Source organism: Maylandia zebra, linkage group LG22 (assembly GCF_041146795.1).
Source record: "Maylandia zebra isolate NMK-2024a linkage group LG22, Mzebra_GT3a, whole genome shotgun sequence".
In the NCBI taxonomy this organism is placed as follows: domain Eukaryota; kingdom Metazoa; phylum Chordata; class Actinopteri; order Cichliformes; family Cichlidae; genus Maylandia; species Maylandia zebra.
Window position 1 is genome coordinate 1,339,764 of NC_135187.1, and position 14,826 is coordinate 1,354,589.

At 41.8% G+C, this 14,826-nt stretch overlaps 1 protein-coding gene across 1 annotated transcript; it reads right to left on the reverse strand.

The window, feature by feature from the left end:
* Positions 1-7,499: 7,499 nt before the first annotated feature.
* LOC143414468 (uncharacterized) lies at positions 7,500-10,426 on the reverse strand. Its single transcript, XM_076878876.1, has 8 exons — positions 10,344-10,426; positions 10,116-10,217; positions 9,219-9,260; positions 8,730-8,804; positions 8,575-8,625; positions 8,335-8,403; positions 8,010-8,060; positions 7,500-7,764 (listed from the first exon to the last, which is right to left on the reverse strand). The coding sequence occupies exons 2-8, from the start codon at positions 10,189-10,191 to the stop codon at positions 7,697-7,699; spliced, it is 432 nt and encodes a 143-aa protein (XP_076734991.1). The 5' UTR covers positions 10,192-10,217; positions 10,344-10,426; the 3' UTR covers positions 7,500-7,696.
* Positions 10,427-14,826: the final 4,400 nt, after the last annotated feature.

Genomic DNA, 14,826 nt, shown 5'->3' on the forward strand with positions numbered 1-14,826 from the left:
AAACTGACGCATTATAATAATAATAATAATAATACATTTTATTTAAATAGCGCCTTTCAAAGCACCCAAGGACACTGTACAACAGATAAAAACTGGAAATATACACAATGATAAAAATAGAAGATAAAAGTTAAAACATACAGAAATTTAAGAATAGGCAATTTTAAACAGATGAGTTTTGAGGGTGGACTTAAAAAGAGAGAATGAACTAATATTTCTGAGGTCCGGGGGTAGGGAATTCCAAAGTCGAGGGGCAGAGCAACTAAAGGCCCTCCCTCCCATTGTGATCAGACGAGCAGAGGGAACAGAGAGAGAAAGAGAAGATGAAGATCTGAGGCAGCGGGATGGGAGCTTCATCTGTAATAAGTCAGAGAGGTACGGTGGAGAGAGTGAATAGCCTTGAATGTATACAGAATTATTTTAAAATGGATGCGAAATTTGACCGGGAGCCAGTGAAGTTGCTTCAGGATTGGGGAGATGTGGTGGGTAGAAGAAGTCCTAGTAATAATACGGGCAGCAGAGTTCTGGACACGTTGGAGCTTGTTGATAGATTTTTGTGTGAGGCCAAATAATAATGAGTTGCAGTAGTCAATTCTAGAGATAACAAGATTATGGATGAGAATGGCGTGAGGTGTGAGGAAGGGGCGGAGGCGATTAATGTTACGGAGTTGGAAATATGCTGCACGTGTAATATTATTGATATGTGAGTTAAAGGATAATGTGCTATCGAGAATGACACCCAAGCTTTTCACAGAAGGAGAGATAGGGACCAGCGAGTTATTGATGGTGAGAGAGAAATTGTTAATTCTGGATAGCAGTCGTTTAGTGCCAACCAGAAGAAGTTCCGATTTATTGCTGTTGAGTTTAAGAAAGTTGGAGGAGAACCAAAAATTAAGTTCAGCTAGACAGAGGATGAGGGAGGGTGGAGGAAGAGTAGAGTCAGGTTTGGTAGAGAGATAGAGCTGGGTGTCATCGGCGTAGCAGTGGAACTGAATGTTATATTTATGAAAAATATGTCCGAGTGGAAGAAGGTAGATGATGAAAAGAAGGGGCCCGAGGACAGATCCCTGGGGCACCCCAGTGGATAAAGGAGAAAGCTGAGAAGTGAAGGATTTTAATTGAATGAACTGAGTGCGGTCAGATAGGTATGATTTAAACCAGGCTAGTGGAGTGTGAGAGAGACCAATAGAAGCTAATCTGCTAAGGAGAATGGGATGAGAGATGGTGTCAAAAGCTGCACTCAGATCAAGAAGGATAAGGATGGAGAGGAGACCAGAATCAGCTGCTATAAGAAGGTCGTTTGTTATTTTTATAAGAGCAGTTTCAGTGCTATGTATATGGATAAAAAGTTACATTATTTTCAAAAGATAAGATAAAAACATGATTATTGACTGAACTCAGTAAAAACTTTAGAAAGGAAAGATTTCAAACATCAAATGAGAAACAAAGAAAAACTGAAGAACTCTGATAAGGTTTGATGTCACCTGATAGGATCATTGTCACATCCACAGCATCTTCCCTTCTGATGAGCAGGTCTTATTCTCTAATGCACAGGATCGTTCGTCTTTATTGTGTCATGTTTCAGCCGTGTGCAGGAATTGGACCCAAACGCAAACTCACAGGGACAGAAGTTGAACTCAAAAGCACATTTCTGGAAACAGATCACTAACAACACAAAACTAAAGTGGGAAAATCTAATTATAATGTACTCCAGGAGCCACAGGGAGAATCACGACACTGTCACAGAGAAACACAGGGCTCAAATACACTGGGAAATAACGAGGGAATGAGACACAGACGGGAGAAACTGAACATAACGAGACCCAAAGGAAGCGAAACTCAGTACATTCACGTAGGACACAGACCTTCAAAGTAAAACAGGAAATGTAACAGACGCAGACTTGACTATGGCAGACAGAGCAACTAAGAAACACAGAGAACAACAACAGGGAGACACAGAGGGCGGCTACGAAATACTCAGAAAACTAAAGAGAATACAAGAAAGCCAAACTAAGACAGCAGACTAAAGAATAAACTGGTGAACAAAGAGAACTAAGATCATAATACAAAAACTCTGAGACACAAGAAACTCAAAACACCGACCCAGGACCGAGACATATTGTGTCTTATGTCCACGCTATCATCAGCTTTAAGTAGCTTACAAAGACACAGAAGTCTCCACACGAAGCTCATTACAAGAAATCAGAACTGAGGCAGCTGCTGAGGATCATTTTAACCCTTTAAGACCTACCATAGAACCAAGTCCACCAGAGCTTATAGTATATTTTTACATGCTGTGGAGCCATTTTTGGAAGCATTTCAAGTTGCTATACATCAATACAACTGTTAGAGCCCAAATTCTAATAATATGTCTGCATTAGGTGCATAGTAATTACATAAATTGCAAAAAAGTGCAATAAATTACAAAAAAATTTAAAATCGTTTTTGCTTTTTTAACATATATTTGTAGTTAGAGAAATTTAAGAGGCTTATCCCTCAAAACTGTGAATACAAAAAAGTTGCACAAACTAGTTTCCCACCACAGGAAATTTATTTTAAGTGTCTTCATAGTTTTATTTTTGAGATACACCAATTTTCATATACTACAGGAAAAACGAAAAAATATATTATAGTGCAAATTTGCAAAAAAGCAGCATGTGCATCAAAATTAACTATTTCCAGCAGTGCAATATGAGTCCTCAGCATCCCAGAAACCACACAGAAAGTCATAAAGTCAAATATAACTTTTAAAAACACAAGTATAGGCTCATGAGGCCCTGATAGTAAAAAACTACATTTCCGCAAAATGACATCACTTCCGGTTTCGGGCAGGTAATGGCGGACATAGGATAGTTCACGCTGATGGACGTAGGAAGTGTTACAAACAGCTGATCGGATCGGCAAAGCTGTTTCTGTAATATTATGTTTTTGTTGCTGCAAGTGCTTTTTATGTAGTTTTTGCAAAGCTATATGTGGAAGGAAACCGTGACCGAGGACAAGCTGATGGCATAAGATGCAAGTACAACTCCTCCGGTTTCATATGCAAAAAGAATTATATTGCTAGCTTACGTGGTTGCAGAGCTACCGGGATTTAAAAATAGTTACGCAAAATGGAGCGTGCCGCTCCGACCGGCTTTAAAGGGTTAATAGATATTGAAAAGTTCTTACCTGCAGTGATATGGATCCCAGAGCAAACGACCACTTTGACATCAGCAAACAGACTTTGGTTTGAACTTTTCAAAACAGGAAATAAGCTGCTTGAGTGTATACAGCTGTTCCTGCAGCACATAGCAGCCAGCTCACAATATGTTTCACCACACTGAGGTTAATGAGCGCTGATGTACAGCATGACATCACCACAGCTGAAATATCATCAAGACATATTTCAGTTCTGCTCTTCTGTCCATCCACAGGTAAATCCAGCTTAGCCAACCAAAGCAGACGAGCAGCTGATTTCTGTGGTCGGCCTGCCTGACACCCCACAGGGATTACTGCCTCCCCGAATCAACCACACCCAACGTAAACTAAGCAGAGAGAGCTGAAGGACATCATTAACACCACATCAGTTTCACTCTGACTTCACGCGCGGACATTTGGAGAGCAAAGCAGGTTGTTGCCATGACCACCACGAGGCCATGCTTGTGGTTTCAGAGCACGTGGTGTTTGACAACAGTGCTGCAACCCCGTGCAGCTCACCAGGATATAAGAGGTTTACTTCATGCAGCAGATTTTTGAATACACATGTGGTCATATTGATGTGAGTCATACCTACGTCCCTCTGTGTGTAGAAGTCCCAGACCCCCCTGTCCTCCACCTGTCCCATGCTCTCCATGGAGCAGGTGGAGGAGGGTTGTTCTCCAGATGCCTCAAAGTCTTCAGCTGACTCCTTTCGATGCGGAGGACCTTTGGCTCTGCTCAGAGCTCCTTCCTGTTCCTCATCCTGTCTCTAAGACTGAACCACAAGCAAGGAGTACTCGCACATGCTGGGGTCAAAGTTCAACTGGTTTCAACTTTGACCGCTGAGTGCTGTGACGTACCTTCGTGTGGTCACTAAGTGCTGCACTAAGTTCAAGCACACGCTGAGGTTCAGTGAACAGTTTTGGGGGAAGCGTTGTGGTGACGACACACTCGTCACCAGGCAGGATAGCTACACGGCTTTCTTCTTCATGAGTGAGCGACGCGTGATTTTACTAAACATTTGAACACAATACACACAAAGTCTCGTAGAGGATGTTGGAATTGATATTTTTTATATTGTCATTTGTGCTTAGAAATATATAATCATTTGTACGCTGATAATAATCACATCCTTATTATGTCTGATGAGATTCTGTGTGCACTTGTGTACCACGAGATGAGAGGAAGCAGCCTCGACGTTATAATTCCCATTATGGCTTCAGGAAAAAGACTGCGCTGTTCTGTTTCTTAAAACTCCACACCTTTAAACGTTCGTCTGAGATATGAAACATCGCAAGTTCCTGTTCTTATCATTCAGTGGGACGCTTACTTCTGCTTTTCTGCAAACCTCATACACAGTTTAAGTTCATTGAAAGGTCGCGTATCTATGTATGATATAGCTGGAAACACACACACAGAGAGAGAATACAGACACTGATGTTGTTCAGAGATGTTGCTTAAGACTGTCACGTGTATTTGTAATTGCATATTCATGAATGATTGCTTGCTGACAATAAAAAGGGCCGTAGGAGTGGAAGTTGGCTAAGGACAGGTGAAGGCCTGGGCTGACTCCTTGTCTTGTCGAGCAGTTCGGTCTCGTGTTGCAGGGGAGTTTGTGCCCAGATAAACCCAACAGAGGACATGCAGTCAGAGAGATACATGCTGTGAAACGACAGGAAGCGGGCACATCGAGCACAAAGTGGGGCACAGCCGCCAGCGCAACACTAATTTTGGGTCCTTTGCTCTAGTTAGCGGTGAGTGCAGCACACGACACGTCTGCTGTGAAAGGCAACTGGTCAACAGGCTCAGCAACAGAAGGAGCTGAGGACAGCCAGACCTGGGGTCTGTTCTTCGTACCGCGCTAAGTAAGTTAGCTGGATTTGATTGTTGACGATTTCGCGTGATCTTGGATCGTTCGGTTCTCCGAAGCTCATCCGGGACTTGCTGCCATAGCAACAGAGCCGTAAGCGTAAACCTGCTGGGGAGCAGGTTTACTTTATGTAAACAGGATTAGATCGCGGCCACGCAGGTATGTCCGCTTCATTTATACGAAAGCAACAGCGATATTCCACCACTGTTTCACCATAAATAAATAACATCAATGTAACTAAAGATAATGCAGCACTTGATCCTTTTATTGATGTCACACAGATACATACAGGTCATTTCCTAAAAAAGGGAAATGAACTATTAACATTCTATTACATGTATGTGATTATTACAGATGTAATTCATATTTCAGAGTAGTAATTGTAAATTACTTCGTGTAATCAAGATGAGAGACCACGGCTATAAAAGCGAAGGTGGATTTGGGAAGCCTGTCGCAGCCATGTCCTGTCCGTATACGCGAGCAGCCCATTGCGGAAGGTGCAAGATTGATAAGGAGAGTCCTCAGAATTCAGCGTATATTGCGGGACAGACAAGCTCCTTTAGCTCAGCGCGACAGTGTGCTCATTGAGAGATATCGATATTCCCGTGAGGGTATTATTCACTTAACCAACTTGTTGACGAGGGGGTGCAGGACCACCACCTGTCTTTGTTTGCTCCGCCCTTTTCTTGGTTGCTGTTATGAACAAACTAACAGATTATTTCAGGGTCTCTTTCCAAGAGACTAAAAGCAATATAAGTGATAAATATTACCATTCTGTAGAATATTCTTATATTTCACTTTTACTTGTTCCCATGTTCTAGTGGGTCCTGTTGTGGCTCTAATGTGAAAGAGGATATAATGTAATATAATAAATTTACCCTACTTGCCTACTGGTGTTGGCCAGAGGGGCCGATGGCGCGATATGGCAGCCTGGCTTCTGTCAGTCTGCCCCAGGGCAGCTGTGGCTACACCTGTAGCTGCCTCCACCAGTGTGTGAATGTGAGAGTGACTGAATAGTGACATTGTAAAGCGCTTTGGGTGCCTTGAAAAGCGCTATAGAAATCCACTCCATTATTATTGTTATTATTAAATTACTTACGAGTTTAATTTGTCAGCAACTTCCTGCCAGCCCTCGCTCCTTGCTTTTGCAGCCTTTGCAGTGTTCCCTTGCGTTCTGATTAAACTCTGAAACTCCTGAAATCCCTCAATCAAGAGTTCTTGCTCTGCTGCCGAAAAATACCGAGCGCGCTCCTTCGACATTTTCGCCGACCAATCAGAGGGTTGCCGATCAATGTTTCTTCTATCGATGCGTAGCCCCTGTTAAGCCACCCAGTGATCTCACATTACTTCATCCAGCTGTACTAATCGTCAACAACAGGTGTGTTCGGAGAACCGGAATAGCGAGCTCACGGTTAGCGCGATGATTTGATCTTGGATGTAGTAAGCGAGGTACGAAGAACGGACCCCTGGTCCTGGTTTAATAACAGCCTTTTGTTCATATTGGCCGTGGTTAGATTTAGTTAAGGACACCTGAGGCTGGATTCAAATGGTTTATTGACCTTTTTTAGCCACTGGTTCCTGAAATAGACCATTAGGAATAATTCCTAGTTTCCATTTAGGAAAACCCAAACTGCAAAACAAAATGAAAGTCTGAATTCTGATCTAGAGTCCAAAGCCGACAGTGGTCACACGTGTCAAACAATCCAGGTGGAAAAGCAAGTTTAAAAAAGAATAAAATATCTAACAAACAAAAACAAAGTAAACACACAATTCCCTAAAAGGTCCCTTCATAAACTCAAACTCTGCAGCTCGGGTCATAACTTGCACCCCGTTAGGAGCTCATATCACCCCAGTTCTTCAGCAGCTTCACTGGTCGCCCGTAGAAGCCAGGATAAATTTTAATATCTTACTTCTTACATACAAGTGTGTCCATAAATCTGCTCCTTCATATTTGTGTGACCTGCTCCATATCACCACTGCTTCCCGCCCTCTCAGATCATCATCTTACTGTTACGTCCTCACACGTCTCATCACTGTGGGGAGCAGAGCCTTCAGTCGCTCTGCTCCTCGGCTCTGCAACTCTCTTCCTCCTGCACTAAGAAATATTGACTCTTTCTGTATTTAAGTCACAGCTCAAAGCACATCTGTTTGAACTGGTTTATTCGCTTTAATGCTGATTTTATCTGTTGTCAAGCTCTGTTTTGCAATTTTAACTTATTTTATGTATTTTATGACTATTGTTCCTTTTATTAATTTTGATCTTTTTAGGATGACCTTGGGTTTCTGAAAGGCGCCCTCAAATAAAATGTATTATTATTATTATTATTATTATTATTAATTCAAATTTACAACTGTAGAAGGACCCACACACACATCAGTGTACTGGGATATATAAATATATTCATCCCACATCATTTTATTGATTTATTGATTTTTACATGGAAACTGAAAGTATGGAATCATCTTTGCTCCAACAGATTCAACAGCACGTCTCTCTTTAGTTTCATTTATAATCTCGTTTCATATGGAGGCAAAAAATTGAAGGATACATGAACTTCTTATTATATACATATAAAAATACAATTACATACACTTTTACAGTAAAACATTGAGACAAACCAATATTTTCGACTGGTCCATCAGATAAAGTTAAACCGGTCTTGGTGATTTGGGCTTCTGCAGTAAGACGTACGTGCTGTCAGTCAGCTGCTCTGAACCTTTGGGGGCAGAAAACGAAGAAATCTTTGATTATTTTTGTGATGGGAATGAAAATAACAAGTTTGACGGTGTGAACGTGGAGGAAGGTGGAGGAACGTGGATGAAGGTGGATGAAGGTGGAGGAAGGTGGAGGAACGTGGAGGAACGTGGAGGAACGTGGATGAAGGTGAAGGAAGGTGGATGAAGGTGGATCTCAGTGTAAATGTTTGTTCGGAGGATTTGAGGAGCTCAGCATTAAAGTTACCTTTTTGATTTCCACCACTGAAAGACTCACCGACCGAAGAATAAGGAGAATCTGCAGGATCAGAGTCATGAATGAATACAGTGTGTGTGTTTGTGTGTGTGTTTGTTTGTGTGTTTGTTTGTGTGTTTGTGTGTTTGTTTGTGTGTTTGTGTGTGTGTTTGTTTGTGTGTTTGTGTGTGTGTTTGTTTGTGTGTTTGTGTGTTTGTTTGTGTGTTTGTGTGTGTGTTTGTTTGTGTGTTTGTGTGTTTGTGTGTGTGTTTGTGTGTTTGTGTGTTTGTTTGTGTGTTTGTGTGTTTGCTGTGAGAGTTTGTGCCGGCAGAGTTACCGTTCGTGTTGGTGGTGTGTGGCAGGTGGGTGATGGTGGCGTATGTGGGGTCGTTCTGCTTCAATAAACCTGTGAAAACAGCAAACGGCCTTCATCACATTTCACTTTCATGCTTTCACACAACAAACCAACATTTTTACCTTTTTACAGGAAGCTGTAAACTTTACTGCAGCAGTTTGTAAACCTGTGCACGTGTAGATGACATGAGGTGGTGTATGTGGAGCTGGTAACTATAGATACCTTTATTACTGCCAGCGTGAAAAGTGGAACCAATCAAGGAATATGTCGAGTCTGTAAGAGGACGGGACATGTTTGGATTAAATAAAGGCAGGTGCAGTATTAGCAGAACGGCTGGTTCAGTCATGAGGCTGTGAAGGTCAAAGGTCAGGTGTTACCGGGCAGGGTTCCAGTCGGTGGCAGGTCGGGGATGGTGGCGTATGTGGGATCATCATCATTTTGGTTTGACGTGTCTGTTAAAACATTCAACAGGATGTTGTGATCAGATTTTAAGGTTGCTTTAACACACAGTCAGGTTCTTTCGAAGTTGGAGACGTAAGCTTGGGCACACCTGCAGCTCGGCTGCTTTTATCACACCTGCCAAAAAGTAGTGTTTGTTTGGTTTCTCTTTATTTTAAAACCCTCTTCTAATGCTCAGGTTGCATTATGAGTAAGTGTTATGGCCCAGTAACTTTACTGTTCCCATGTTAGCTTCATCAGACTCACACATACACAACGGTGTCAGCGGGGAAAGTAACCTAGTGAGGAGCAGCTTTTTTCTGCTGGCTGGCTTTGCTTTTTTATGAGATGAACGTATATTAATATATTCTCTACGTGTGTCTCTTTGTATGAAAGGTAGAATTAAAAGAACAACCATGCAGCTGTACCTTGCAGCTCTGTCATGCGGTGTGCCGATCGCGGTCCAGCTCCTAAGAAAAAACACTGAATTACTTCTCAGTTCTTGTAACATGAAGTTTTACAGTCACACGAGGTTCTGTTTGTCACCCGAGGCCTGAACAGGAAGCTGCTTCAACACACCCAGGGTATCTTTTTATCTGGATTCATTATCTAACATTGGTGATCAGACAAGACTACAGAGCAGATTTCCAGTCATATCCTGGGTAAATCACCATGGTAACTTGTGCTGTGCTCAGATTCAAGATCAGAGAGCGATTGGATGACATCACCACCTACAGACCAATCAAATTGAATCAGCATTCCTGGACACCAAGAACACCTGATTAATCAAATTAACTTCACTTTGTGACAAACTGAAGAGATTTTTTTCTCCTTTATCAGAACTTTTAACATTTGAATGGATTCAGTTTAAAGTGTCAGAGCTCCAAAGTGCAGCTGTCACCTAGAAATCAATGCAGCGCTGAAGATGCATTTTTAAAATAAATTACTGGAATTAAAATGTTTATTTTGCCACTCTGTGCACTAAATCACCAGATCAGCGATTAATGATCAGGTGGTGGCAACGACGCTAAATCTAAGCAATTCTAAATCTGCAGTGAACCAAAAGGAAAGAAAGAGTAAGAAACCTTGTAAAGGAAACTTGTGTCTGGTGTCTAACGTGTGAGCTGTTAGCAGGTAGTTGTTCCTTTTTCTTTTCTTTTTTAGAAAGAATGGAAACAGATGAAAGACAAGAAACTGAACTTGACCAAAAGCTGAAACAAAGATGTGAGAATTATCAGGAGAAGAGTCTCAATGAATGAATGAGTAAAGAGTCTGAACCACGACACCATCTGTTTTAGATTCTGGTCCCGTTCTGCTTTACTCACCTCGTCTTTTAAACCTGCGTCTCCAAATAAAATAGACGGCGATGATGACGAGGATAAAGAGAAGAAGAGCACCCATTCCTAACTGGAAACCAGTTTGTTTGACTGGAAACAAACATAAATATCATTTAAACATTTTATCTACAGAACAGAACTGACAGATGTTTGTAAGCTTGTGTACCCGTGAACAACAACGACACTCTGACCGTAGTTTGTTCGTTTAAATCGTACCTAATGGAGTTTCTGTTGTTGTTGATTGGTGAGTTCTAGTTAATGTAGCCCTTGTTGTTGTTGTTGTTGTTGGTGGTAGTGGTGGAGGTGTTGTTGGTGTTGTTGTTGTTGTTGTTGTTGTTGTTGTTGTTGTTGTTGTTGTTGTTGTTGTTGTTGGTGGTAGTGGTGGAGGTGTTGTTGGTGTTGTTGTTGTTGTTGTCGGTGTTGTTGTTGTTGTTGGTGGTGTTGTTGTCGTTGTTGTTGTTGTTGTCGGTGTTGTTGTTGTTGTTGTTGTTGTTGTTGTTGGTGGTAGTGGTGGAGGTGTTGTTGGTGTTGTTGTTGTTGTTGTTGGTGGTGGTGGTGGAGGTGTTGTTGTTGTTGTTGTTGTCGGTGTTGTTGTCGTTGTTGTTGTTGTTGTCGGTGTTGTTGTTGTTGTTGTTGTTGTTGTCGGTGTTGTTGTTGTTGTCGGTGTTGTTGTTGTTGTTGTTGTTGTTGTTGTTGTCGTTGGTGTTGTTGTTGTTGTTGTCTTCTTACCTTGAGTAACAGACAAGATAGCTAGATGAGAATTGATTAACAGAACTGACTGTTTACTTTTAATATAAGAATCTAAAGCATAAATAATTTCTGAAATTAAAACTAAAATACAAATAATTGGATGTTTGTCTGTACTTTATTTCCCAAAGTGAGTCGGGGTATATATGCATATTTGTGCACAGTATGAACGGTATAGTTTGCTATACTGGGGCCACCGTGGCTCAGGGGGTTGGGAAGCGCATCGGTAACTGGAAGGTCGCCGGTTCGGGCTCTCTGTCCTGGTCGTTGTGTCCTTGGGCAAGACCCGCCTACTGGTGATGGGCGGATGGCGCGACATGGCAGCCTCGCTTCTGTCAGTCTGCCCCAGGGCAGCTGTGGCTACAACTGTAGTTGCCTTCACCAGTGAGTGAATGAATAGTTGCATTGTACAGAAAAGCGCCATATAAATGCAATCCATTATACTACAGATGATGTAAACTTCTTCATGCAGGGGTTTTTAGAGGAACGACTTATTTATGTCTTCTATTGTTTTCCTTTGGCTGCTTTGTCTCTCATTTCCCTTCCAGTCCCTGAACCTGACCATGTTCAGAGGAATGCTCTTTGTTAAGTCACTTATCATCATCTATGAATCAGTCAAGTATAAAAACAAGTGTCCTAACTCAGGGAAGGAAGCAGTGTTGTGTCTACACATATCAGGCAATTCAGCAGAAAATCCATTTTAAATCGTATCTTTAGGTGTTTTGTTATTATGTAGTTTTAAATTCAATTTTTTTAGTAGATAGTGTCTAATCACAGCCACAGTTGCCTTAAGGCATCTTTTATATTGCAAGATGGACCCTGACAATAACACAGAGTTGTCAAAGGAAAATTGTTTTTATATAATGTGATCAGCTTCATGAAATGTATTCTTTTATTGATCACTAAGCAAATGTCTACGTGACCTTTGACTTGTACTTTTGTGTGATAAACAACTAACAGCTTCCTCTTTCTGTAAGAACGTACAGATTTAGAAAAAGGGGAACCTCAGCTCAGAGTTCTTAGAATAATCATACATACAGCACACACAACCCCGAGTCCCCGTGTTTTTGCTCGGCGGGCGTGATCGCGGATGCTGTGCAGGTCCACACGGCACCGCAGACCACGCCCCGCCACAAACACTGAAGGCAGTTACAAAACATATTCACGTTCAAGCTCCTTACAACTGTACAAACTCTGCTTTTGCCTTTTATACTTCATTGCTTTAGATGGCAGCCAGTGCTGCTGCGACAAAAAGAGCGGAGATGGCACGTGTAACATCGCCTTCTCTGATGTCTGTGTCAGTGTTCCTGGTCACCCAGTGTTTTCAGTTTTCACATGTTCAGTTTATTTTCCACAGCCGTGTTTTTCACTTTCTGTTGTCTGTGCAGGCTGTCTACCTGTGTATTGTGTTCCAGTTCATCCCATGCATCATTAGTTGGAGTTCAGCCGTGTACTCACCTGTCTCCAGTCGTTAGTTAGTCATGTATTTGGACTGGTGAATGGTAAATGGAGTACTGGAGTACTCAAAGCATCCACCCCATACACACCCATTCACACAAGCACTATTATCTACACGTTGAGTGCTGTGTAACTATCATTCATACATCATTCATTCGTACTCTGATGGATGCATCGGAGAGCAAGTCGGGGTTAGTACAGTATCTTATATTAGGCATGCAAACTAGGGGAGCCAGGGATCGAACTACCAACTGACCTGCTCTTCCTCCTGAGCTACAGGAACCCTGTTGAAGCCCTTGGTTCCCTCCAGTCCTTTGTCGTGTCATAGATGTTGCCTATCCTGTGTGTTCTGCTCAAATCAGTTAGCCAGTCAATCAATGTCCGTTCATGTTCTGTTCATCCACTCTGTGATAAAGGCCGTGGTAATCCTTCACTAATCAACGAGTCCTGTGTTTCATCTCTTCCTCTCCTCCACACACGAAGCTCCTGACAATCTGCATCTGATGTAATAACTCAAACAGAAACATTTTCTGATGCAATTTCACTTTTTTTCTTTATTAAAGAAAAATAATGGTGGATTCTCCCTACAGCGCCCTTCTTTCTATAATAAATATAATTCCATTGTCATCATTTATAACTTTGACTCTTGAAGTAAATTTGATTGGTCACCAGTGAACTGTGGGAATCTTTACTGTGCATCACAAAGCTGCTGTTGGACAGGAGCAGCAGACTGTCACTGCTGTACTCAGCTGTGTATTTGCATCTTGCTCAAAACCTCAACCCACTCGTATGAGTGTGTGGTAGTTTCATATCTCAGCGTTAAACCTGGCCTAACTTTGTCTACATGTACAACACTCTGTGAGACTGAAACAGACTGAAAGCAAACTTCTAGTTTCTCTTCAGTCTGACTCCTATTGAATCGTTACTTTACATATTCAGATTCATGCAGCACTGATTCTGGGTCAGTTTTTATTACAAACATCCAGCAGCCTGTCAGTGTGCTCGCTGTGGATGTTTCACTCCTGAACCACAGTGGAGACACAAGCTGATGGTCTCAGTCAGGCTGACACTAACAGGCTTCATGTTTGACGGTCAGAGGTTCATGTGTCTCACCTCTGTCAGATCTCTGTCCTTTGGTCACAGTCACATAAGCAGCTGGTTTCCCATCACAGTAGTACAGTCCAGAGTCAGCAGGCTCAGCTTCTCTTATTGTTAATGTTTTGTCTCTACGGGAAAAATACATCCTTCCTTCATTTATTTCTCCAGAGTCTCGTCTCCATGTTGGACCAGCTGATCCTCCAGCATCACCAGGACATTTCAGTAAGACGCTGCCTCTCTCTTCAACACGGCGTCTTATTGTTCCTGTGAATAACAAATGAATGTGTGACTAAAAACCACGATTGAGCTTGTAAAATGGACAATTATTGACTTTTCTTGTGTTCATTATGAAATCAGGGGCCCAAACAAACAAACAAAAAATAAAAACAAACAATATCAAAAAAGCAAAAGCAAATAGCTAATTAAAGAAATGTGATGAATGAACCTATTGAGACCTGAGGGATGTGTCTAGATTACGGGGTTAGCAGGCATGTAGGCTCGGTCACCATGGTAACTGGAACATGGAACCTGGTTTTGTTAGAGTTTCAGTGTAAAACTGGGAGTTAGTGACACATTTATCATTTAAAGTAATTCATCCCAACATGCAAACTGTGATGCATCCACACAACAAGGTGCTGGAGTTTAGTTGGTGATACAGAGAATGGACAGTTTTATTTTTGGTCTCTAAACCACAACTGCTATTAGAGTTAACAGAAGAAAGGTTACAAAACTGGATCATCCAGTTTGCACACTGTTAATTATAGAGAATATTAACATTTATTTAATTTTATTTTCTCATTTACATGTACTCTTCATTAGGTCTGACATGGTATTAACGCCCAAAGCCAATGAATGGCTTTTTAAAGTTTTTTAAATAATTACGTCCCAAAAATCAAACGACCCCCTGTGATGTGAGTAACGGCGACAGTGGGGAGGAAAAACTCCCTTTAACAGGAAAAAACCTCCGGCAGAAACAGGGCTCAGGGAGGGGCGGGGCCATCTGCTGCGACCATTTGAGAGTAAACACATAGAGAGTGAAGAAACACCCAGTGCATCATGGGAATCCCCGGCAGCCTACGTCTATTGCAGCATAACAAAGGGAGGATTCAGGGTCACCTGGTCCAGCCCTAACTATATGCTTTAGCAAAAAGGAAAGTTTGAAGCCTAATCTTGAAAGTAGAGATAGTGTCTGTCTCCTGAATCCAAACTGGAAGCTGGTTCCACAGAAGAGGGGCCTGAAAACTGAAGGCTCTGCCTCCCATTCTACTTTTAAATACTCTAGGAACAACAAGTAGACCTGCAGAGCGAGAGCGAAGTGCTCTAATAGGGTGATATGGTGCTACAAGGTCATTAAGATAAGATGGGGCCTGATTATTTAAGACCTTGTATGTGAGGA

Coding starts and splice junctions, on each gene's coding strand:
- LOC143414468 (XM_076878876.1), bottom strand. CDS start 10,191: ATGGGTGCTCTTCTTCTCTTTATCCTCGTCATCATCGCCGTCTATTTT. Junction 9,261..10,115: donor ACGCAGGTTTAAAAGACGAG/GTGAGTAAAGCA, acceptor GTTTTTTCTTAG/GAGCTGGACCGCGATCGGCA. Junction 8,404..8,574: donor TCACGCTGGCAGTAATAAAG/GTATCTATAGTT, acceptor CTGTTTTCACAG/GTTTATTGAAGCAGAACGAC.